Source organism: Filicampus tigris, chromosome 15 (assembly GCF_054856515.1).
Source record: "Filicampus tigris isolate MCC_2025a chromosome 15, RoL_Ftig_1.0, whole genome shotgun sequence".
Classification (NCBI taxonomy): domain Eukaryota; kingdom Metazoa; phylum Chordata; class Actinopteri; order Syngnathiformes; family Syngnathidae; genus Filicampus; species Filicampus tigris.
Window position 1 is genome coordinate 11,660,549 of NC_141231.1, and position 25,363 is coordinate 11,685,911.

Here is a 25,363-nt window from a genome sequence, read left to right on the forward strand (position 1 = left end):
CTTGAGTCAATCTCTAGCCTTCAAAAACTTAGTCTTGACTTCGTCTCAACCCATAAAAGTCCTGATCTTCTCTCAACCCCTCTTGTTATTTAGACACACCACAACGTCACAGAAGCTACAGCAAACTAACAACTAACAAGCGACGATTAAAACAACGCAAACTTTGCAAAGTAACAAATAATCACTGATGCCGTGACTTTTCCCTCTGTAGATATCGCCGCCCCGCAGCAGCTCCAAGTGTTGGACGTGAGCGACTCCTCGGCATTGATCAGCTGGTCTGAGCCGGTGGCGCAGACGGACCGGCTGACCCTATTTTACAAGCCCAGCCGAGCCTCTTCCGAGGGCACCAAAATAGAGATCTTTACGCCGGACAGTCAGCACAGCCTTGAGGGCCTGAAGCCCGACACAGAGTACACAGTGTCACTCGTGGCTCGCAGCCAAAACATCAGTAGCGAGCCGGCCACAACCACCTTTACCACAGGTTGGCTCAATACGGAATGAAAGAAAACTGTCGGTTCTGTGTCACAGAGGTGGGGACTAAAGTCGTGTGACTTGATGCAAGTCAGACTTAAGTTGTCCATTTTAGGGCTTGGGACTTGCTTGGCTAAAACTTGAAAGTCTCAACTTGACTTTGACTTCGTATTCAGGACTTGCATAAGTGAAAAGTGATATACTCCCACTTCACTCCCACTGACAAATACTGAGTCCAAAGTGACTAATAATCAAATATTCAGTATGTTGATTAACCAATATTGTATGACATCACTTGGCTTAACGCAAGTTTTGACTTATTCCCACCTCAAAGTGACTAACATGAGGGTGTTGTATTGTGTGAAGCACTGGACGCCCCCAGGGAGTTGCTAGCCATGCTGCAGACAGAAGACAGCATCACCCTGATGTGGCGCAACAGTCTGGCCGACGTGGACAGCTATCGTGTGAAATACAGCCCGCTGTCCGGTGTGGCCCACGGAGAGGAAGTGTTCCCGAGAGGACCAGGTCAAAGCACCACGGCCACAATTACGGGTAAGTGTACCCTACATAGTTGAACTCAAGGAAGTGAGACTAGTCCGTGGACGTCAAACTTGTTTTCACCATGGGCCTCATCACTGTTATGGTTGCTCTTCGGGGGTTGGGTTATAATGCAAAACCGGATCCGGTCTGTGTTCCTGAGGTTTGACACCTCTGGACTAGTCAATCTGGTGGTTGTTCAGGGCTCAAGCCAGGGACTGAGTACGGGATTGGTGTGACCAGCGTGAAGAATGAGCAGGAAAGCCAACCGGCCACCATAAACGCAGCGACGGGTGAGTGGGACACCTCGTGATCCTGAAAAAAAAAGAAAAATAGGATTCATGACTGATGGTTTCTTGTCAGACCTGGACCCTCCCCGAGGTCTGGAGAAAACCGAGTCCACGGAGACATCCATTGGCATCCGTTGGGAGAAGCCACATGCTAAGGTGTCGCGATACCGGCTGGTGTACGTCTCCAGAGATGGACAAGTCGAGGAGGCGGAGATCCCAGCCTCTGAGACTACATTCATCTTAGCCGACTTGACGCCGGCAACAAGTTACACTGTCACCTTGACAGCAGAGCGAGGCCACAGGATGAGCTCGCCGATCACTCTAGTTGCATCCACAGGTGGGTGAAGTTACCAGGGGAGGGCTTGGGGGGGGGGGGGGGGCACCACCTTAACCCATTGATTTCCTTGCAGATACTTTTGGAATCTTTTGAACTTGTAAAGAAAAAAAACACTTTTAACCTTATCTGTCATGATAATCCGCAAAAGTTGAATCGAGATCACTGGACTCTTCTTGGTTGTTCAGCCCTGGTACAGGATTCCAAGAAGCAAATTCGACAGAAGCAAATGGCATGGCGCAGCATAGGAGGGCAACATCTTCCGGTCCAGAGTCAGCTGTTCATTTGCATCTCAAAAAGAAGGGACATTTGCTTTGAGGACAACAATATCTTTCCAAACTCTGTAGAGAGAGGTCTGCTGATTTGAATGAGGTGTGGAAGAAACCATTTATGTCAAACTAGAAAGCCCATCTAGGAATAGAGGAGGATTATCACTTATCCATCACAATTTACAACAACGTCCTGACATCCCTCTCACAAGTATTGTCTCATTTTCCTGGAAAAGTGTCCACTTCAGAGCTGTTTTGCCGACAGGCAGGCGAACGACATCAACACTAATGTGACCCCCCCCTTAGGCGGACGCATCCGCCAGAGAGATAAATAGGGGGACTCCACATGTAAAATTTAAAACTGAAGAAGCCTTTTGAAACATTTTCAACAACCAGGAAGAGTCCAGTTGCCTGCATTCAAATTTAGCAGATTTTCCACGTTTTTCCAGATGTGTTCACCCCAGCAAAGACACAGTCCATACAGAAAATAACACATCTCTTCCCTCCTGGAAGTGTCACAAATGCTAATTCCACTAGCATTAAACCTGGCTGGTGTGTGCCAAATGGGTCTCACGAGGACTTTTCTGTCCATGCAAGGTTGTGTGAGCGCAGCACCGGGAAGTGAAAGGAGAGCCATCATGGAAGATTCCCCACCAACGCCCATCCACACCTACCATGTCGTATTGCAATGAACTCGTTAGGGAAACACTTCTTAAAGCACCAGTAGTCGCCCATCAGGTCTCTGGTGGCAACCTGATTCTCATAATTGTCATTCATGGTTTCTGGAATTATAACGTGATAGTGGTGGTATGAAGAGTTGGATCAAGTCAGTTAAGTCCCAACTGAAGGCCCAGGTACCAAATGCAGGTCCTGCCACTGCTCAAGGTTTTCCACTACAGGTACTGCTACCAAAAATTCTTGGTTTCAAACAGAAGAACTCCTGGACTCTGCTGTTTGGGAGTTTGAGGAACCCAAAACGGTTGAGACGAGCTACAAATGTTTTTCCATTCTTTCTCAGTTGACCTTTGGCTAAGACTAGCCGCATTTGAACCTATAGTTCCAGAAACCTGACTTGTTCCAAACCAGGCCTCAAGCACAATGCGGTGTGATTAGCCCGGCTGTTGCTTAGCGAAAGGTCAATTGCTCAGCTTCAAGATTAGCACATTTGTTGACTGTATTTTAGGATTTAAAATTTGTGATTTTGTTAGCTGCATATCTGAGCTACCTTTAGCATTGGTTATGTCTGACCCAGCAGAGGCGGCGAGGCCCTCGGTGGCCAACCTCACCTTCTCTGACGTAACATGGGACGGCTTTACGGCCTCCTGGAGCCCCTTGGGCGGCGACTTTGACAGCTTTGTGGTGGAGGTAACAAACTTGGACAATATGGCGCAGAGTCAGAACCTGAGCGTGTCGGGCGGCGCACTCAGCCTGGGCCTTTGGGGCCTGAACGCCAACACCAGCTACATGGTGGGCCTGTACCCACTCTACCGGGGCGCCTTCCTGGAGCCCGTGTATGCCGAAGCCACCACAGGTACAGGCGTCCGTCCTGGTGCCTTGCCTCGCTACCTTTTGTTCCCGTAACCGCTTCACAACAAACAGCGTGAATTAACGTTGGTCAGTGATGTTATAAGCATTTATGATGCTTAGAATGAACATCAGCGCATGGCTATGATATTGAGCATGCCCCCTCATTGACATTGAAGCTGTTGATTTTGACCCTTTTTTGGTGCGGATGCGTCGATTTATCTATTGATTTATTTTCTGCAGGTTTGCTTCTTGTTTAGTATGCACACGCAACCATACAATGAAAACTACATTAGCATGAAAATTACATGCAGTGCAATACAAAGTCTACACACCCCTGTTCGAATGCCAGGTTTATTTATTTATTTATTTATAGATTTTTTTAAATCAACTGAGTTGTACAGATAATAAGTCCGAATAATGGTGGTGAAAGTTTTTAAATGATTATTTTGGTGTAAAATTTTTTTTTTTTTTTTTAATCGAAAAAACTGGCATTTGAACAGGGGTGTGTAGACCCACTGTGCATGTCTCACAAAAATTAAGCTATAAAAGAATATTGGCCTGTCCGAAATTTCACCCCAAAGCTGAATATCCCTAACTTTTTGTGAAGTCTAAATTATCACTGAACTATTTAAACAGCATTGACTGGTGTTAGTTCACTCTTCTTGTTTTCTTCTTTTCTCTCTTTTGTATTGCCTCTCTACGTTCGGTCGTGCCGCTCACCTTGCTGCATGCTGCACATACATCGTAATAACCTCATCATGTCACGCTTTTACATCACCAACACCACAGAGAGAAGGCCGTCACTCAATGGCCCCTTGAAAATTTCCCATCCTTCCATTAAAGTGCATGAAGCTCGGCCCCGCCCCTGCATTGATACGCCGCAATGACAACAAAAGCAAATCAGTCACATTTCCCACCACCTCTCAACAGCATCTTATCGCGGCCATTTGAACAAATCAAGAGCATGACTGATTTGTTCTACTTTTACTGAGCCACACCCCCGGGAAAAATACACAATTGCAACGTGGCAAAGAACAGAGATCCAAAACTAACCAAAGTGAATGCAGTGCAGTCATTTCGCATAATCTGTCAATTTCCGCGACATTTAAACTGAGCCCAATAAAGCAGGCTGGAATCTGAAATACGCTATGTGACATTCATCTACAGCAAGCCAGTTGAATGCTGGCTCTGGATAGAGCTTTGCGGTCCTCCACATTGTCATTGTAAACACAAAGCAACCAAAACTACCACAGTTAAACGCAGGCCATGTGGCCGTACGCATTATCAGTTGAACCCCTCCAACATCAAAAGCAAGTTTTTCCATACAGATTATTGTTTTTTTTTTGGTTTTTTTGTATGGACTTTTGAAGGAAAAAAAACCCCAATCTATTTTGGAGTAAAACTGTAATATAACAAAATGTGGAAAAAGTGGTTTGACTACTTTCCAGATGCAGTTCACGCTGTCGTCCGTCGCATAAAAAATAAAAATCCAGGATTGGATCTGTTAAACGAGCAAAATTGCCGCAATTAATTTTGCGCATACTTTTAGGAGCATATTTAAATGAAGTAGATTAATTTAACACACACAATGTGATTTTTTTTTTTTAAACCCGAGACAAATTGTTGATTATACCATGTTGGAAAGACAGACCTGCAACCCTGTGCGTAACCATGGTGAGGAGGTGCAGGCAAAATGAGAGGCGACGGGGATACGCTTATTCAAACATTTTTGAAATGCCAGAAACAAAATTAGCATGACATATATTTTCGGCAATGTACTGTTGGAGCTTTTGGGTAATCTTTTGGCCAGTCACAAGAAGGCATCATGCCATAATTGGTGCTGACCTCACCAAGAGCAGTTTTCTAGCTGAGGTGTCCCAAGTTTTAAACAGTCTTAAAAAGATGGGCAAAAATCAAACAAAATGGCTTTGATGGGGATGCGGCCCTCCCCAAAATATTTACAGCGACAAATTTATTTTCTGTAATTCAGTGTCATGTTTGGCTCTGCCACTAACACTTCCAATTCTATCATTTCAAACTTCATTTTGCACTTGTGGTGCTCTCCCAAGTGTTCTTTGATGAAAACAATTCAAGCTACTGGAAGGTAGCTCTCTTTAAATACTTTTCAAACACTTCTACTCCTGTTTCCAACAGCGTGCAGAATCTGTCAGAGTGAGTGTCCGGGATATTTAGCACCCGCTGTTTGGTATCTTAGCAAATCAAGCCCAAAACATCTAACAATGGTTTCTCCCTTCAGCAAGTCAGCCGTCGCTCGGGCAACTTTTCGTGTCCAACGTGACGTCCGAGAGCTTCTTGGTGGTCTGGAACCACACCGAGGGCCACTTGGACGGTTTTGTCCTGGAGATTATTGATTCTGATTGGCTGATGGAGACGAGGGAGTATAACCTGTCCCGCCTCGTGACGGCACACCAGGTTTCGGGGCTGCGGCCCGCCTCGGACTATGTAGCCTACCTCTATGGGACGTACAAGGGAGCCCGAACGAGCGCTGTCAGTGTTGTTGCAACCACAGGTATTTCATGTGTACTTTTTAGAAAATAACCGGCAATGAGATTTTTCCAAATTAATTGCTGTCGTCCCTGCGAAGGATTTCACACGCTTCAAATCATTTGTTTTTGCAGACTTCAATTTAGTCCGAGACTGAGCCGACGCCTCTTACTTCACGCCTGCTCGTATTGCTGCCCGTTCACATACTTTGTATTTTCACTCGCGGAGGAAGTACTTGAGTGCATGTGGCGCGCGCAGCACTGCGGACAATTGGTCCACGGCATTGTGCTAACACTGCCAAAGTCAGCTGGGATAGGCTCCTGTTGACATGTGACCCTAGTTAGGATAAACACTAACGGTATAGAAAGCGGATGGATGTTTTCCATACTTGATGGGTGGGCAGGCCCTGCATCTTAAAAAAAAAAAGCACTTTGATGAAGTATTTGTATCACTGCAATTTTTTGACGGCTTTGCAGGGACGACACTACCGTGATCTAGTTTGTAGCTCCAAAGCGATTTGGACGTTGTTTTAGTTTCACAAACATATACTGTATATCTCTTTCTCCCCTCTTGTAGCTGAAGAGCCAGATTTGTCCCGGCTAGTTGTTGCTAACGTTACCTCAGACAGAGTGTCTCTGACGTGGCGGGCGGGCGACAAGGCGTTTGATAACTTTGTAGTAGAAGTCAGAGAGTCTGCTTTGCCCTCGCAGGCGATGGGTCAGGCCCTACCAGGTCACGCGCGTTCCACGGTCATGGCCGGCCTAAAAGCCCGTACACGCTACGACATAAAGCTGTACGCCAGTGCCGGCGGCCGCAACACGCCACCGCTTTTCGCTGTTGCTACAACAGGTAGGGCACCCCAAGCCACTCCCCCAGCGGCTCCAGACAGGATGCCACTCAACCGGCATGTTCTTCTTTGTGTTCAGAGGATGCCCCCGTGTTGGGGGCCGTGACCGCTCAGTCTACCGGTCCGCATAACCTCAGCGTGAGCTGGAGTATTGCGTCCGGCCACTTTGATGGCTTTGTTGTCCGAGTCGGTGACACCGAGCAACAGTCTGAGCCGCAGGAGTTCAGTCTGCCCGGCCACACCGCAAACATTACCGTCTCCAACCTGATGGATGCCACGAGCTATAACGTGGAAGTTTATGGCTTTTCTCACGGCCGCCGCACTCCCTCCACGCTAGTCCACGCCATCACAGGTACCCACCAGCTTCACTCATGTGCTCAACACTTTGCTGACTGCATGAAGCCAAAATCCGAAATTAGACAGGTTTATGAAGAATGAGACCAGATTAAGATTGGAGAGAGATCCAGAACAAGCTAGGACTACTCACGAAAAGTTGGATACATAGGGTTTTTGTTTGAGATTTTAGGATGAACCTAAAATGTACTTCAATCTTGACAGGTTTTATTACTTTTCGAACAACTTGCTTTTCTCTAACGGCAAAATTCACACACAAATCATCATGCTATTCACATTTTGTCATCACAAGACCAACACCTAGCAATTGCACAACAGAATACCAGGATGTTCTCAGTAGGAAGTTCCCACTGAATTTCGAGTGTCGTCATGAGGTTGCTCTAGACCAGAGAGACTGGACGAGTTACAGAAAGGCACACATCTGGACATCCTAAAATATTTCATGGATCAAACACCTGTTGTAAATTTTGCAGTCCAGCTCCTTATTAAAGAATAGCAAGTTTCGCAAATGTACAGAAACGTCTAACATTTAGATGTGCCTTCAAATGTTAAAAAAGAAAGTCAAATTAAGTTCACATGTAATCATTACCGCGGATTTTAGGTTCATCCTGAAATTCCATCCAAAACTGAATAGCTTTAACCTTTTGTGAGTCGTGTGTAAATATAGACAGGTAATATGTTGGCCTTGTTCCCACTGCCTCCAAATGCTATTTGGTTCCCATATCAGATCTTGGACTGGTGGTAGGTAGGATTTGTTGTGTCCACACACCAGGTGTTAGCATGGATTATTGTGGTATTGACATACAGTAGGTTTCAATGGGTAAATTTGAGACACAGAAATGCAAAGCAGAAGTATGAGCAGTGAAAAAAAAAGATCCAGCCATACGCATACTTTTTGGGTAGCTTCCACTAGTTCTATGTAATTGGGTCGATCATGCAGTGAGAGAATTGGTGGTCCCCACAAAGTAGGAAGTAGGACTGCTTCTGTTGGTTTGTGCCTTCCATGACATTGTCGTCAGAACTTTTGCTCTTAACGGTGATATCACGCAAACGAGGCTCTGGTGTCCATTTTGAAGAATTAAAACTTCAGGATTGAGGAGACTTCTGTAGAAACCTGATTTGGAAATCTCTTTGTGTGGCAGTTTGAACAAAGCCTTGGATAAGAAGTTGATCGATACATCACTTTTACGATGTACAGTAATCCCCCGCACGTTTGCAGTTTACTATTCACCAATTTAGCTATTACCGATCTTTGAAATGAGTGAAGATGCGTCCAGACTCAGCCAAAGCCCTTCCTCAATAATAAAGTTGTACCGCATCAAGAAAGTATGTTGAAGTGATACATCTGACTAAGAGACACCTTTGTATGTTGGGGCGGAGCTATGTTTATCCTGGGTATTAGTGGAAGATATGAAGAGTCTTTGACGCATGAGCATATCAATCAAATTGATTTATTTTTAAGGGTAATGTAAACTAAGTGTGAAATTCTACTATACTGTTTTCTGATCATGGTTTCTGGTGTATTTACAGTTTAAACTATTAATATAGGAATACTGCCCTACTAAACATTTCGGGGGGGGGGGCATCAGTCAGTTTTTTGCTACGCGCAGCAGGGCTCATACCCTATCCCTCACGAATAGCGGGGGATTACTGTCTACATCGCTTTTAAGTTGTATTCCTTCTAGTCGTAAAGCTAGTAGACACTTTGCTGATTTGCTTTTGCAACCTTTGGCTGCATCCTAACTGAAAAAAACAAACACAAACCCCCCCGACTCCCCCCTTCCTCCAGCACCTTTGCCCAAAGTGGAAAACCTGACCATTTCCAACATCACCCCCTTCGGCTTCCGTGTGTCGTGGGGAGTGAAACAGCGGCAGCCTCGGGAAGAACCGGCACTCTCTGGGGGGGCTTTCAGCCACTTTAACGTAGTGGTAACCGACTCAGGATGGCTTCTGGAGCCTCAGGAGTTCACGGTTCCAGGAAACCAGAGCCACCTGGACGTCTGGGGGCTCATCACCGGTATAGGCTATGAGATCAGGCTGACGGGCGTGTCAAAGGCGGGGCTCCTCTCTCGGCCCCTCACCGCAGTGGCCGTCACAGGTACCAATAGCAGGGACTTTACACCCTGGGAAGGGGCCCCCTTGTCATACTGCAACTAATGCAACTACAGTGGTACCTTGACTTACAGTCCGCGTGCTCAGAACTCTTGCAGTTACGAGTCCTTGCTTGGTCGATTTTGTTTGCTTTGTGTCGCCAGTCAAAGTTTGAGTTGCGAGCTTCAGGTATGCCACCACTTGAGGGAAGTGAATGTAATGCCCTCGCATGTGGGCAAGGAGAGTGGCCGATTAACTTTTAGCCATTTTCAGCTGGTACTGATCAATGGCATTTTAATTCATGTCACAGAATGAATTAAATTCACAAGTCAAGGTACCACTGCACTGTGCACATCATCGATCGGCCTTATGATGCAACTGAAGTTTCAACCTCACGACATGGCAACGCCTACACTGATTCATTTTGTTTGAAGTAATGGAAGACGCCGGTAACTCAGCTCTGCCATGTTTTGCTGCTGAGGCTTCAGCGCAGTACTACCGCCTGGCCTGATTTATGACAATGAATGGTTTCCAGAATCCTCTCCCGCTTCACATTTCCTTTCAAGCGTCTAAGACGTGGTCTTGGCGTGCAGCTGTGGGAGCGGGCATTGTGGCGCTCCTATCCTTTTTTTTCTACCTCCCCAAATTCAATGTGAGCCAACTCGTTGGTTTGCGTTCATATTTGACAGTGTGTTTTCCTTCCGATGTTTTGAAAGGGACACTTGTGCTTCTTTTCTAGGTGTCTACAGACGATGGTAGATGGGTACACACACAGAAATGAACCCTCAGGGCCTTTGTTCGATTCGACTGACCCTTTCCACTTGTTGACGTCTTAAAATCAAAAGCGCGTCATGCATTTGCTCCATTGGAGTGCAGTTAGTCATTAAACATCTATTTGAAGAAGATTAAGAGGAGCAAAACTATCAGAGGAAGGAAAACACTGAGCATGACATGTCCGTCGAGCTAACCTCTAATCTGTTTCATTTTCTTTGAATGCACCGAAAACGTGGCTGGCGGGAGGACACATTGCTCGGTTCCTCCCAGCAGATCGGCTCCCGTCTGAAACTGACTTGATTGAAACAGTCTGAAAAGTATTTTTCCCTCTTCAATTCTTTTCATTTTGCTCGGACTGGCCTGCACTTGCATCCTGATTGGAGGCCTCCACTCTAAAATGCAAGGAGCCTTCTAATCTGTGTCTCTGAAATCTTGGTCACAAGTGGATGAATGAACCAACAAACTTTCCTTTCTGGCCCAGAGGCAGAACCTGAGGTGGAGCACCTCTTTGTCTCCGACATCACAGCCGACAGTTTCCGCGTGTCGTGGACGGCGGACGAAGACCTCTTTGACAGATTTGTGATCAAGCTACGGGACAGCAAAAGATTATCCCGTCCTCAGGAGCACATTGTCCACGGCGATGAGCGAACTAGGCTAATCACTGGACTCATGCCGGGCACAGAGTATGAAATTGAACTTTATGGCCTTTCTTTGGACCACCGCTCCCAACCAATTATTGGGGTTGCTCAGACAGGTACTCGAGCTACACTAGTTCCATATTAAACTCTTGAACCTCTCATGACTGGATCCGCTGGTCCACACTAACCCCTTGAACCTTTCAGAACTGAATCCACTGGTTGACACTAACTTCTGAAAGCCCCCAGAACTGGATCTGCTTTTTGTATACTAAACTCTCAGACCTCCCAGAACTGGATCTGTTACCTCTGGAACCTCTCATAACTGGATCCAGTGATTCAAACTAATCTCTTGAACCCCTCAGAGCTGGATCTGCTTCTTCTTTACTAACCTCAGGGACCCCAACTGGATCCAGTGGTTGTACATCAACCCCTGGAACGTTTCAAACTAGAGCTCCTCATTCTTATCTTAGAACTCACACCAATGTCCTTATTTTAAGTTGTGGGACCTCTCAGAAGGGGATACACTGGTTCTCTATCAAATTCTGGAACCCTTCAATACAGGATCCACTGCTAGTATACAAACGTTACTTTGGGAACCCTAAAAACTGCAACCCCGAGTCCATACTAACATCTCAGAATTAGACCCACTGGTTCAATACTAACATCTGCTACCCCTCAAAACTGAATTTGCTGGTTCTATACTAACTTCTCAGGACTCAAGTCTACTGACCTTATGTTAACCCTCCGAAATTTCAGAGCTGGATCCGCTGCTTCTATTCTAATCTTTTGGATCACTTAGAACTGAATTCTTCCATAATTCTTCTTCCCCTGATTCCATAGTAATCTTTCAGAATTGGACCCACTGGTTTTATACTCACCTCTGGATCAAGTCACCAATGAGTGATCTTTGTTACTATGGTGGAGGCTTGCCGATTCCAGACCACTTCAATCCTTTTTCAAAGCCACTTCTAACCTTTCAACCCCTTTTCCCTCCACCAGGCCTGACAACTCCAAAGGGCCTTCGTTTTTCTGATGTGACCGACTCGTCAGCCGTGGTCCACTGGTCCACGCCTCAGTCCGCAGTAGACAATTATCACATCACCTACATGCCATTTGAGGGAGGTAAGGATTATATAATTATCTTGGTTACCCAAGGTTAAGTCCTGAGTCCTTAGGGCAGAGATGAGGAATCTCGTCATTGTGGTCACTATTTTGATGACTTATGATTTGACAAAAACTGAAAGGCTTAAGACTTGACTTGGGAGTTAAGATTTGGGTCTGAAAGGTGGAGTTTACAGTTTTAAAACTGCTGTGAAGTTCTGAATGTAGCCTCACTTTACAATACCGCATTGATAATGTGACTTGACTTGGGACTTGACTTACCACAGGAATTGACTTAAGATAGCCTGTGACTTGACTTGAATTGCCTATGACAAAAGAACTTGGGACTTGCTTGAGACCTAAAACTTAAGACTTGAGACTTGCATGTTGCATGTGTGGGATTGGCCTAAGGGAATCCTTTCTTGTCCACAGGAAGCCAGATGAGCGTAACTGTGGATGGCGACGTGCTACAGGCACTGCTGCCCAACATGAGTCCCGGCAGGATGTACCAGGTGACGGTCAGTGCGGTGAAGGGTCTGGAGGAGAGCGACCCAAGTGGTGACGTCGTAACCACTGGTTTGTCTATGCACTGAAAGAGCCGTCTCAGTCCTCAGCCTCCTCGGATGACATTTCAATGTGACTGTTCATGTCTATTCCCACCACAGCTTTGGACCGACCTCAGGGTCTGACCACGGTTAACATCACAGACAGCTCCGCTCGGTTGCAATGGCAACCGTCCGAAGCTTTGGTGGACGGATACGTAATAACTTACAATTCTGAGTCAGGTTTGTCTGTTCTACTACAGTACTTGACTTGAAATTGTCTCAATGTTGATTTGCTTTGATGTGACCACGTGATGTGTCTCATAGTGCCCCCGATCATTGAGCGTGTTTCTGGAACCGAGTTACCGATAGCCTCGTTGCTTCCGGGAACTCTCTACTCTGTGGAACTCTTCGCTACCAGGGGGGCACAGATGAGTGCCTCTGTCCTGACAGAATTCACCACAAGTAGACCCCAGTATAAATCGGATAAATCTTTGAATACTGTTACAACTTTGATAACCCAGATTTGACACTGTGTTCCCAGAGGTGGACCCCCCTCGAGATCTATTGGCCGGCAACATTCAAACGGATAGCGCCACTCTTACATGGAGACCCCCGCAGGCCGCCATTAGCGGTTACTCCCTGACCTTCTCCGCAACAGATGGCTCAACCCGGGTATAATACAACGGGGGTTTTCAAACTTTTACGATTCAGGGACTCCTTAGAGGAGATTTTTTTTTTTCCTAGGACCCCTTCATAATCCTAGGGGATTCTTTTTTTTTTTTACATACAGTAAAAGCCTAAGCATTCATGACCCATTTAAAAGAAAGGAATTTTGTATTTATCCATCATTGCTAGCTGACATGCACTACTTCCACTATGTTTGTGTAGATTCTCAGTCATCTAGATTCTCATTCGTCTAATACATTTCATCTTTAATCCAAAAAGGCTCTTCGGTTCTAAAATTTAAGTGTGGAGTCTGCCTATTTATGTTTCTGGTGGGTGAGGGTCACAAGAGGGTTGTTGTTGTTGTTGATGCCAGGGGTGGCTGGGGGCGAATGACCATTTTGCATACCATCTGATAGTTCACTGGCTTGGAGGCAAAAAGATAGTGGCCACTCTTCCGATGGAATGATAATCTCTAGGTTAGAGTTTTCAGGTTCAACTAACAACAAGGCTGTGAATCAATACAGCGTCCCTATGCTCTTCTTTTTTTTTTGATGAGACGACTTAATAATTTGTTGCAAATTGTTTTGTAGGAGGTCATGCTGAGTCCAACCGCCTCTTCGTACAACATGGCCCAGCTCTCCAGGTCCACAGAGTACAGGGTTCAACTGCAAGCCATAGCCAGAGCTGGGAGGAGTGACCATGTAACCACCGTCTTTAATACAGGCAAGGACCAGGTCACCACAGTCGCAAAGTCCTGTCAAATCTGCATTCTGTGGGAAAACTGCTTCAAATCGCTCCCAAAGCGTTGGTGCTCTCAATCTCCTGCTACGACATTATTAAATCTGTTTTGTTGTTGTTGTTGTTGTTGTTGCTTGTTTTCAGTGGGACAGTTGCAGAAGTTCCCCAAAGACTGCGCTCAGATTTTCATGAATGGAGAGCGCATGTCTGGTGTGTATACCATCTACGTGGCCGGCGTTGAGAGCCAGGTCATCCAGGTCTACTGTGACATGGAGACGGACGGTGGAGGATGGATGGTGAGCATGTGCTAGCATTTGATCAGCAGTGGTGGGAAATAACCAAGTACAAATCATTCATCACTGTACCAAAGTAGATCTCTCGGGAAAAACTTATTTGACTTTTTCAGATGACTTTTTACCTTTACTCTCTACTATATTTGTATATTGAGGTGAGGTGTGTCCTCTGCAGGTCTTCTTGAGACGGCAAAATGGAAGGCTAGAGTTCTTCAGGAACTGGAAGAACTACACCGCCGGTTTTGGTAACATGAACGATGAGTTCTGGCTGGGTACGTTGCTTCTACCTTAGACTTATTGAGTGTTTTGCCCCTTTCCACGCTGATGTTCGATCAGACTGACTATTGCAGGTCTCAGCAACCTTCACAAGATCACGACTGCTGGCCAGTACGTGCTGCGCGTAGACCTGAGGGATGGCGGAAACTCGGCCTACGCTCAATATGACAAGTTCTCCATTGCAGAACCTAGAACGCGCTATAAGCTTTACATCGGCGCCTACAGTGGGACGGCAGGTAGACTTTGCTTTTGTTTATTTAAGGAACAACTGCAACAAGCTATACATCTGGCACAAAAGCTGGGCAATGAATGTTATCTGACAAAATAACAAAAAAATTACTGTTTACTTTACTAAATACTGTACCGTGCAAAAGCTGATGAATGAAAGCTGGTAAATTAAACCCAAGCAAATGAAAGTGAGTGAAAGTTAATTTGAGTGAATGGACGTGAGAAGAATCTACTAAATGGAAGATACCTGAGGAAAGCCAGCTAACGAAAGGTCGTGAATGAAAGCAGATCAGGAAAAGGGGTCAACAAAAATGACAAGAAGCTACCGAATGAAAGCTGCGGGTCGAAAGCAAACTTAAGAAAGATGGCAAATGAAAGCAACTGGACCAAATGTGAACAAAAGCGACTAAACCAAAGTTGACCAAATGAAAGTAAGTGAGTGAATGAAAGCGAGTGGTAGATATCTAACAAAAGCTATTGGACTAAACTCAGCTAAAAAAAAAAATCTACCAAACAAAACGTAGCAAAATAAACCCAACAAACCGGATGACAACAAATCGAATGAAACCAAGGAAACTGATCAAAACTTGGTTTTAGTTTTTCCGTCGTTGTTTGTGGCAGTTGGTGGCTTCTTTGTTGTTACTTTGGGTGCCCTTTGCTGGATACGTTTTGTGTACCCTATGTGTAGCCACATTGTAGTCTTTGTTGTCATGTTGTGATACCTTTCTTGACGCTTTACTATGTTTACACTTTTAATAGGAACAATTCATTAAATCAATCTTGGAAAAAGATTGTAACTTGGAGAAATGTGTAAAAAGTGAGCGTGCACTGTGAATACTTTGTAAATTCACTGTAAAATGTGGTATTGGTTTAGGAAGCTGACAAGTGTATTTGAATATGTTCCTGCCCGTGCACCAGGCGACTCCATGACGTACCACCAGGGCCGTCCTTTCTCCACTTTCGACAACGACAATGATATTGCCGTCACCAACTGCGCTTTGTCCTACAAAGGAGCCTTCTGGTACAAAAACTGTCATCGTGTCAACCTGATGGGAAAATACGGAGACAAAAGTCACAGTAAGGTACGAGACACTTCGAATCACAGGGACTCCAACAACAACATTATCCAGCCTACTTGCTGTTTTCGTGCTTTTTTTTCAACGCCTCAAGATGCCACAAGTTGGCGTCAAAACACTGCCTTGTAGAAAAATACTGCTTTGATGGAATCTTCAGGCATCTTTGTGCAAAAGGAGTTTCATTGAGGTAAAAGTAGTGCTTTATCGCAATCATTTGGCAAACCTCTTATGAGGGTCGTCATTTGCACATTTGCACTTTGTGACAGGGCTCATTCCCTATCCCTGACATTTAACTTATTATTACATTAGTACATTTCAGATTTTTCTTTATTTACTTTTACTTACTTACTTACTTACTTACTTACTTACTTACTTACTTACTTACTTACTTACTTAAGTAAAGGAGTTGAGTCAGTACTTCTCATTTGACTGTCGTAAAAAATTTCTACTTCTACTTTATCAGACAGGACATAGCCTGTTTTTAATCGAAAAGTAATGCCGCCATCTTGTGGCATAGGCATTCATTCATTATTTCCGCACTATTTTGGGTGACGTCAAAGTTTAATTTAAAAGTGCTATACTAAACAAAAGACAATTGAACATTGTATTGAATAAAACTAAAGAATGTTCGATCAAACATGTAACCTTGTCCAAAGAAAATCCGCTAGTTTAATGCTAAAATGAAATGCTAATCACGGGCTATTGGAAATGAGCATGCCGTAGATGTTACGCTCAGTATTAACCTTCGAACAACTGCTAATTCAACACACAAGGATCAGCAACACCTACAGTACAAGCGGAGGAACACACAATCTATTTCAGTAAGGCAACAAAGTACAGTATTTGTACTTGCTGACTTCCCACCGCTGTGGTCCACAGGGTGTCAACTGGTTCCACTGGAAGGGCCATGAGACCTCCATCGAGTTTGCCGAGATGAAACTCCGCCCGGTCGACTTCGGGAATCCCGAGAGCAGGAGGAAAAGAGCGTGAAAACTTCAGCTCCTCTAGATCATCACCAAAAAAAAAACAAACAAAAAAAAAACATTGACCATCCATTGGGCACATAATCCACAAGATCATCAGTGGCCTGTTACATGTTGAAATATGAATATGAACTCTGAACTGAAGTCATCATTAAATTCGTTTTTGTTTTCTATGGAGTAGGAACGGTAAAATGTCAGCGCAAATTTAAGTGTTGCTTTGAGTTTTTTTTTTTTAATGTGCATGCCATTTCCATTGATAGGCAGCAGGTGGCAGTGTTGACCAATTTCTAATAGGGTTTAAATTGATCATTTTTTTCTACAGAAACGTCATAATGTAATTTTGAATGTCATTAAATTGTTAACAAAAATATTGTCAACAAAATGTACTGGTTAGTTTACACATATGAAGAATTAAATGACTAAACAGATATTTCAGGCTTTCCTCAACTTTATTTTCGAGAATTTAGTGGAACATGCAGACCTTTTGTGTACACATGGTGTGCACTAAATTGTCACTTTGGGACCTTTTGTGGACACTGAAGTGGGCCCTTTGTTGACAATTTGTGAACCCTGAATGTCCTTTTCGTCCCCTCTTTATGGATACTTTTCATCCCCTTGAGTTGACCTTTTGTGAACCTGTTGTGCTGGTCCCGTAAACATGGTGCGCCATAATTGAAGTACATTTTGGCCATTGAGCTGGCCAAGTAGAAGACAGCCTGAGGGAAACCTGCCTGCTTGCGCGGGCTCGCTCAAACGCGCCGAGCAGCATTCAACATGTTTTGTGTGTGTGTGTGTGTTCTTTTCTTTCTAGGAATCGTTGTGCCGAGAGCTTGCGTGTGAAGTCACAGGCCCTTTCACGCACATGTTGTATATCACCACGGCTCTTCTTCACACATAAATCATCACGGCTCTTGTTCACACACACACACACACATATATATATATATATATATATATATATATATATATATATATATATTAATTAAAGTAAAGTAAAGTAATGTCGGGAAGGCTTCATAACGCTTGAAGGTTTTTTGTCTTTATGGTGAGAGCATTACGACTAACGTGCATTTCATCAGCTTGTATGTGGCGTTCCGCCTAAGAGGATTGCGTGTGAGTGTGCGTGTGTTTCGCGCACGTACTGTATGAGCACACGTATGAGCCAGGTCGCGGGATCACAAGCCCAATTTCTTTCATCATCGCAGCGCCATCTGTGTGTAAAGCTCCTTAGAGCCGCAAACATTACACGCCACTTGTCCAATCGCCTTCACCAAACGATAGCTCCATTCGATAACCAAAACAGCAGCACCCAGAAGGAGTCTTAGCTTGACCTGATCTTAAGATGAACGACACCAGCTCATCAGCAAGTTCTGCAGGGGCCTGATAACTATACCCATTAGAGTTGTACTCTTTCTCTTTGTCGAAACTGTTAAGAGTCATTCAAGGTCATTCCGGAGCTTTTGAAATAACCCAGCATGCTACATGTTGAACATCAGCGACAATCCCGCGTGGAAGCAAGCACATGCCGGCTGCCGAACATCCCAGCCCAACATGACACGGCCCGAACCTGTGTCGGTTGGTGCGCTGACGGCGGATTAGGACCTGATTCTCAGGAGCGTTGGGTTTATTTAGGTTGGACGGGATCAAACGGGATTACGGTGACAATGAATCCTCGGCCGTTGGAAGCCGGAGTCGCTTTCAGATACTGCGTGCAGACGGCTAAATTTAGACTTCATCAGCTGTTATTCCCACCACTTGGACCTGGGATTTTAAAAAAAAATATATATTTTAGCAGGCTCGTCAATTCAGTGATGACCACTGGCGGAGCCAGAGGGGAGGACGGGGTAACACTCAACCCCCGTGAAATCTGATTGGACCCCCCAGGTGCCACCCCAGATGACTGACATATCGCGGCACCGACTGCTAAGTCCCTCCTGAACAGTAGTTGGCGCTGTCTACCACAAAGCGTTGCAATCCACGTTCATTAGGAGAAGAAGAATCGCCACTGAAACAGAGGAAGATTTGAATCTGATTTGAGTCGGTTATCGTGTCTCATTTCCTATCAAAAAATGCCTTGGAATTACATTTTCATTAGCATTCAACATGATGCTAACACTTTGGTTCTGTTATAACAAAAAAAAAACGCCTTACTATACAGGGTCGTTTTTTTTCCCCAAAAAACACCTTACTATACATGGTCGTTTTTTGTTTTTTGTTTTTTAAACGCCTTACTATACAGGGTCTTTTTTTTTTTCATAAAAAACGCCTTACTATACATGGTCGCTTTTTTTCACAAAAAACGCCTTACTATACATGGTCGCTTTTTTTCACAAAAATGCCTTACTGTACATGGTCTTTTTTTTTGTTTTTGTTTTTATCTTCATAAAACGCCTTACTATTACATGGTCGTTTTTTTCACAAAAATTGGCTATTGATTGAGTAACTATGAATGTGTTGGTGCATTTTCACCACTTTTGTAAAAATGAGTTATTAATGAATTATTGAAAAGTTGTTACCAAGTTGTATTTGACATTTTCTGCATTGTTAAGATATTGATGAGAGAGAAGCGGGGGCATCCTGTGAGTAACTATGAATGTGTTGATGCATTTTCACCATTTTTGTAAACATTTGTATTATTAATGCATAATTAAAAAATTGTTGCCAAATCGTTTTACATTTTCAGCATTGTTAACAAACTGCAAATTATATATACATAAATCTAATCTCCTGTGTGTTTGGTATGTACATTTCAACATTTGACATTCCGATTGCAATTGATCAGTCGAGAAACAAATTTATTATTATAGTCTGTGGACAACCCTGAAATGGCCTTGGCCACCCCCTGGCCACCCCAAGGATAAAAGTCTAGCTCCGCCACTGGTGATGACAAGCTGATTTTTGCCCTTTGAAAGGCTTTAGCGACTAGCATCGTTTGCGCCTGCTGCTGAGGTCAGCGTGGTCAATTTGAGCTTTACGTGGCATTTTGCTCTATGTTATCCGAGGCGACATTCTTGGATTTCCTCCAGTTTGTACATGCAATCGTTGATGACTGTGACCTCTCTTATCTGCTCACAGTCGCTGAGTCAGCGCATAATCATCTCCATTATCGACGGGCGCACTCGCGTAGTGATTGGCCTTGCAGGCCGTCTGATTGGGCACTGATAAAACTTGTCTGGAGCGCACTGATGAAATTTATGCTGTGAAAATTTCACATCAAGATGACAGCGGGCAAAATGATCCGGCAGTAGCATCCTCAACATAATGCATAACGGGTTAGTGGTGGCAGATATAAGGCTCGACATGTTAGCCCCCCCAACACATAAAATATATACAAATGTTAAAAAAAAGAAAAAAAACAATACCACATATGTCCACAAAATACCAAAAACATCACAAAATAATCCCAAAAGATTCAGAAAATATATATACAGTACCATTATTTTTTTTCCACATTAATTTAAGATTTCACTCAAGTAAATATCTTTTCCAAGTTTCATAAAAAATTGTGGTTGAAAAATACGATTAATTGCGATCAATTGTAGAAAAAAAAAAAAAAAAAAAAAATATATATATATATATATATATATATATATATATATATACACACATGTGTGTGTATTTATAAACTTTTGAAAAATGATCAATACTTCCAACATGGAAGTATTTTGAATGGACGTTTTGTTCCAGAAAAAAATAAATAAATCACTGGAACTGTGTGCTGATCACTGAGTGAGAAATGAAGTGAACTTTTCTGGTAAGTGGGGCCATAGTTTGGTGGCTTTTCCTGATGGCTATTTCTGTGAATGATTAAGCAAGACCTGAACCGGCTGCTCTCTCCCACTATCTGGCCTCTCGCTGATAAGCCTTCTTATCGTTTTTTCTTTCCTAACTGCTGGCTGGCCAGTGGGGCAGCCCCTGTTCCTGCCTAATGAACTGGCACTAACAAATAAACGTAAATGTGTGTAATACAAAAAAAAAAAAAAAAAAAAAAAAAACAATTGGCAAACTATCATCCACATTGCAATAATGGCACCAAGGTTTTCTTAAAAAGAAAGGGTTTTTATTTTTAATGGAGCCCAATACAGGTTTGAAGCAACACTGGTAAACCATCAAGTCAATTAACCAAACATGTTCGGGACCTCTCGCCAAAAAATTTCCAATAGTCGTACATAGCCAGAGAGAGAGAAAAAAAAACAATGGTGTGTGATGCTAAGGAAACTATTAAAAAAAAACAAAAAAAAAAAACATCATCATACATCAGAACATGAAACATCAGCAGCTTGTTTAAAAAGGTGAAACAAAACGTCACGTGACACATCTAGTAGCCTTGATGAGTTTTTTTTTTTCCTCTGTCCAAACCATTATGAAACAAAACCAATGTACACCCGCTACAGTTAGCGATGACATTCTCACATTGCGTGCATCTTTTACAGTTAGTTGGTTAGCCAACGCAAAGTGTTGAGGGACATTTTTTGTCAATTATTTTTGGATTTGTGTTTTCTTGTGTTTATTTGACTGAATATTAAGGATGGGATAATTGTGTCTGTCTGAGGAAGATCTGAACTTTATATTATTCAGTTTGGCATTTTATTTGAATATACGATGTGTCGGGACAGGAGGATCGCACTCAGTGAGAGAAATTCAGGCCCACCCTGATTTTTCCAGGCCCACCCATTTGCCACGTTCTGGCTCCGCAACCTGGAAATGATCCAATTTCACTTCATTGGTCCGAAAATAATTTATTTCCAACAAATGATGTATATTTTTGTTCATCTAATCTATACCAGCACATCGTGATTGGAAGAACAATTCATTGCATTTCCACTGGATGGCAGAAGACACGATTAACCTGTTTTGCCATTCGTACAACAGAATTTCACATTGAGTAAATGGTACGTTTTTTTAAGAAAAGTGAGACGGAATCATTTCAGTTTTTGTGACTTTTCTTTCGTGGTGTATTGGAAATTTTACTGTATTGGTACGTTGCAGAGAGCTGAAAGAGCAAAATATATTTGCAGATGAAGATGTAAACTCACATGACTTTGTGACTCCTCCAGTCTCACGCATGATGACACCGTCACACTTTCGACATTGGGCCAAGTGGACGTCCTCGAAAATATATTTTTTCAATTCGTCGAATATGCCAAACAGTTTGTGAGTGGCGCAAATGTCTTGGCTCAACTGGGAAAAGAGTGGACGGCGGACGCGCTACCGGGGGCAAAGTCGTTTCAAAAAGGTAATGCTAATAATGATCACGTTTGCGTGGAAACGGAAGGCGAAATGAGTTTAATCCACCCGGTGTACATATTTCATTTTCTGATACAGAAAAATACTAAAGTGAATCATGGATGTTAATCTTGATTTGCCACTCTTGTCTCATGTGGTGCGGACGTATATATTTCTCTCTCTATATATAGTTATTTGTTATATGAAAATAAATCTATAATGTGGTGTTACGTGTCAACTGCATTTCACACTGCATTTCTGAGCGAAGCAGCCTGGACCATTCCGAAAGTTCTGCCTGAGAACGGGAGCAGTTTGAAGCAACGCAGAACTACTGTAATAAAATATCTTTTTCCTCCCTTCGTCGTTAGTCGTTTATAATAAAGTCGGACTATTATCATTATTATTGTCATTATCATTTCTAAAAACAAACAAACAAAAATCATACGTTGACGGTAGGTTGGCATTTGTACATTAAAAATACCATTGTGGATATTTACACAAGCTTATATCACGGTTTGCAACAGAGTGTGGACAAACAATTGCATAGCAGATCAGAAACCAAAAAAGGAAAATCAACTCAACAGGAACTTTTTTTTTTGTTGTTTTGTTTTTCATATTTTGTTTTGTTTTTTGTTTTTGCTTTGGTGCGCTTGGTTCATAGTTCCACCGCCTCCTCCTCCACCCAAAAGTCCATAGGACTCGTCCAAAAGGAACAACAACAACAAAAAAGAAAAGAAAAAAAAAAACTGTTTAAAAAGTGCCATTATGCTACATTGATCAGCTGATCCACGTCTGCTATTCGACAGTTCATACCAGCGAGTACCTCAACACGCGCAACACTCTTCTTTCATGATTACATGAGTTTTGGTCACATGGACAGTCTCCCTAACACACACAGTCACACAAACGCTCACACTCACACACACACACACACCAACTTTCGCAAACTCGCCCACACACTCAAACTCACGCATAGAAACTCGCTTATCATATCACAAACTTCCATGCAGTCAAACGCTCGCACACACATCCTGACAAACGCACACACCAACATGCATTCACTTTTTTTTTTTGCATACGCACACACTTTTTCATTCACAGTCTTACACGCGCACACTAACATTAACTCAACACAAAGAAACGTTTTAAACACGCACGCACACACGCACACACTCTCTTGTCGCATGCACACGAAAGAGGGGGGAGTTGAGATCCATCACGGCCGGTAAAGTGTTCTAGAGTCCGCAAGCACCGTTTAGGAAAAGGCCTCAAAGTGTCCTGGGGCAGGGGGTCTGTTGGGGGGGGGGGTGGGGGTGGTGATGGTTTATGCGGGGGCGCGCTCCATCCCGCACACAAACGCTTAAAAGAAGATCAAATGTACATTCAGACTCGTCAGGCAGTCACTGAAAACGACTTGAGGTGTCCTTTTTTTTTTTTGTCGTCTGCCCCCGCCCCCTTTGGCTGGTGACGCCTCCGTCATAGCATGCGGCCCGGCCCGGCCCCCCCGGCCCGCCTCACCGCCTCTGCTGCGCGTAGACGGGGTAGGCGAGCGTCACATTCAGAGAGTCGTTGTGCTGCACCAGAGACGTGTGCTGGTAGTGGAGGACCAGTTCCTTCAGCGAGCCGTACAGGTTGTAAGGCTCGGCGAAACCGAAGCCCGACGGCGTCTTGTTGATGACGCAGTGCTTCACCTCGCCGTCCACGCTGCGCGGGGAGGGGGCGGGGGGGAGAGAGAGAGAGAGAGGGTATTTCCGATTAATTTCATGTGAGCGCCATCGGGGGAAACGGCGCTTTCTCCTAAGCGGGCGGGGGTACGTACACGACGCTGCAGGCGTAGCAGCCCGCCTTGCTGCTCTCGCGTACCAGGAATGTTCCGTCTCGCTTGCCCTGGAGGAGCGCCTCGGCCTGCAGCCGGTTGATGTTTCCCAGCTTCCAGGAGCGCTCGTCATGATGCGGCAGGTCTTCGTCGTCGTCCACCATCGAGTATTGACTGCAAGAACAAAAAAAAAACAAAAAAAAAGGAAGGCGTGTTCAGAATGGACGTGGGGCTAGCGGGGGGGTTTCTCAGCGCAAAGGTTTAACGCTTACTCTTCGGCGTTGTCGTTCTTGATTCCCAGCCACTCGTTGAGCTTCTTCTGCCGGACGCCCTTCTGGGTCAACCACCTGCAAGACCACAGCAGACACTTGGACGTTAAGCCGCGGCACACACGAAGCTGACGTTAGCGATTAAGGATGAACAATTTGGAAAAAAAGGATGTCATCACAATTTTTCCCACTCTCAACATTGCGATTATTTATTCAATGTATCGAAAAATATCGCTAGCACGATATTGGCCCATGCAAAATGCATATCGCAAAGACATACAATAAATGTATTATGGTATTGTATGCTTTTATCTGAATTTGACCAGTCACACGCAAACCTAAATGTGCATCGCCAATTAGCTAAGAACATATTGAGCTTCCTTACTTTGCAGCGAGAAAAAAGTCAATCTTTCATGAGAATAAAAATCTAATTTCTTTAGGTACATGTTAAATATCGCAATAAAATATCAAATATCGCGTGTGTTTTCCAATATTCTGCAGCTCTACTTCTTATTAGGGTTGGGTACCGGGAACCGAGCGGAACCGGGACTAGCACTTTGGTTCTCCCGGAATCGTTCAGGATTTAAAATGCGGGTGCCACATTTCGATTCCTAAGCCGTCTCGCGGAGGAAGCCGCCCGAAACAAACAAAGTACCAAGAGTATGGGCTGACAAAACGAAGACTACAGGATAATGTGCTGGCGGCGTTGAGGCGAGTCCACTTACATGAGGTACTGGTCTCGGGTCTTGCGCAGCTGGATGAGGTCCGGTTTGATGCTGTTCATCCTCTTGTCGATCTCCCGGTAGTCGGCCGCCTGCTTCTTCAGGTCCTCCTCCAGGCGGCTCTTGCTGTCCACAATCTCGCTAATCCTCGACTTGAGCTTCTCGTAGTTGCCCATGATCCTGAAAGCGCAGGTCGCCCGGTTTAGTTCGCCGCCCGGATTTCTACCGTTCCTTTTCACGGTGTTAGGAGCAGGGGCGGAGCCACGGGTGGGCCTGGGTGTGCACAGGCCCACCCAGAGATTCATGAAAAAATATATACTTTTTCATTTTTAGTAAATTATGAAATTATTGGTGTTTTTTGATTTGAATATTAAGAATGGCATAATTGTGATTGTCTAAGGAAGATCTGAACTTCATGTTATTCGGTTTGTCATTTTATTTGAATATACGATGTGTCGGGACGGGAGGATTGTGCGAAGTGAGAGAATTATCCAGCCCACGCCCCTCCCCCCCCCATTAGCCACATTCTGGCTCCGCCCCTGATTAGGAGCCAGGAAATTCCAGAGCAGAGCAGCGGATGCTAATGCTAACGCTAACGTCTTCAAGGTGAGGCTTACCTCTGGATCTCCTTGTCGTTGCCCTCCCTCCGGAACTTCTCGATGTATTCCTTGCTGTAGCGTTCCTGCGTTTGACACTGCTCCTCGAAGATCTTGATGGTTTCGTTGAAGGCCTCGATGGCCGTCCTCTTCATTTGGATCTCCTGAACAACGAGAAGAGGGGCGCGTTT

The 25,363-nt window shown here is 44.2% G+C and overlaps 2 protein-coding genes across 5 annotated transcripts in view; one reads left to right on the forward strand and one right to left on the reverse strand.

The window, feature by feature from the left end:
- LOC147135491 (tenascin-like) overlaps positions 1-16,973 on the forward strand; it is a 36,044-nt gene extending 19,071 nt beyond the window's left edge. Inside the window, exons 7-27 of one of the 2 annotated variants that reach the window (XM_086053288.1) lie at positions 212-481; positions 838-1,023; positions 1,212-1,301; positions 1,372-1,635; positions 3,157-3,432; positions 5,686-5,958; positions 6,510-6,782; positions 6,860-7,132; positions 8,924-9,232; positions 10,481-10,753; positions 11,637-11,759; positions 12,171-12,314; positions 12,404-12,523; positions 12,608-12,745; positions 12,825-12,955; positions 13,540-13,672; positions 13,832-13,983; positions 14,156-14,252; positions 14,331-14,492; positions 15,403-15,566; positions 16,440-16,973. In XM_086053288.1, the coding sequence (XP_085909414.1) occupies positions 212-481; positions 838-1,023; positions 1,212-1,301; positions 1,372-1,635; positions 3,157-3,432; positions 5,686-5,958; positions 6,510-6,782; positions 6,860-7,132; positions 8,924-9,232; positions 10,481-10,753; positions 11,637-11,759; positions 12,171-12,314; positions 12,404-12,523; positions 12,608-12,745; positions 12,825-12,955; positions 13,540-13,672; positions 13,832-13,983; positions 14,156-14,252; positions 14,331-14,492; positions 15,403-15,566; positions 16,440-16,550 (3,962 nt within the window). In that variant the 3' untranslated portion in view covers positions 16,551-16,973. The remainder of the gene's footprint in view (positions 1-211; positions 482-837; positions 1,024-1,211; positions 1,302-1,371; positions 1,636-3,156; positions 3,433-5,685; positions 5,959-6,509; positions 6,783-6,859; positions 7,133-8,923; positions 9,233-10,480; positions 10,754-11,636; positions 11,760-12,170; positions 12,315-12,403; positions 12,524-12,607; positions 12,746-12,824; positions 12,956-13,539; positions 13,673-13,831; positions 13,984-14,155; positions 14,253-14,330; positions 14,493-15,402; positions 15,567-16,439) is intronic. The other variant, XM_086053286.1, reaches the window with a different exon arrangement.
- A 3,608-nt stretch (positions 16,974-20,581) lies between these two features.
- Positions 20,582-25,363, reverse strand: part of pik3r1 (phosphoinositide-3-kinase, regulatory subunit 1 (alpha)) — a 29,850-nt gene continuing 25,068 nt past the window's right edge. For all 3 annotated transcript variants that reach the window (XM_086053075.1, XM_086053076.1, XM_086053077.1), the window contains 5 exons: positions 25,194-25,336; positions 24,580-24,756; positions 23,858-23,932; positions 23,589-23,759; positions 20,582-23,473 (listed from right to left, as the gene is read on the reverse strand). In XM_086053075.1, coding sequence (XP_085909201.1) covers positions 23,284-23,473; positions 23,589-23,759; positions 23,858-23,932; positions 24,580-24,756; positions 25,194-25,336 — 756 coding nt within the window. In that variant the 3' untranslated portion in view covers positions 20,582-23,283. The remainder of the gene's footprint in view (positions 23,474-23,588; positions 23,760-23,857; positions 23,933-24,579; positions 24,757-25,193; positions 25,337-25,363) is intronic.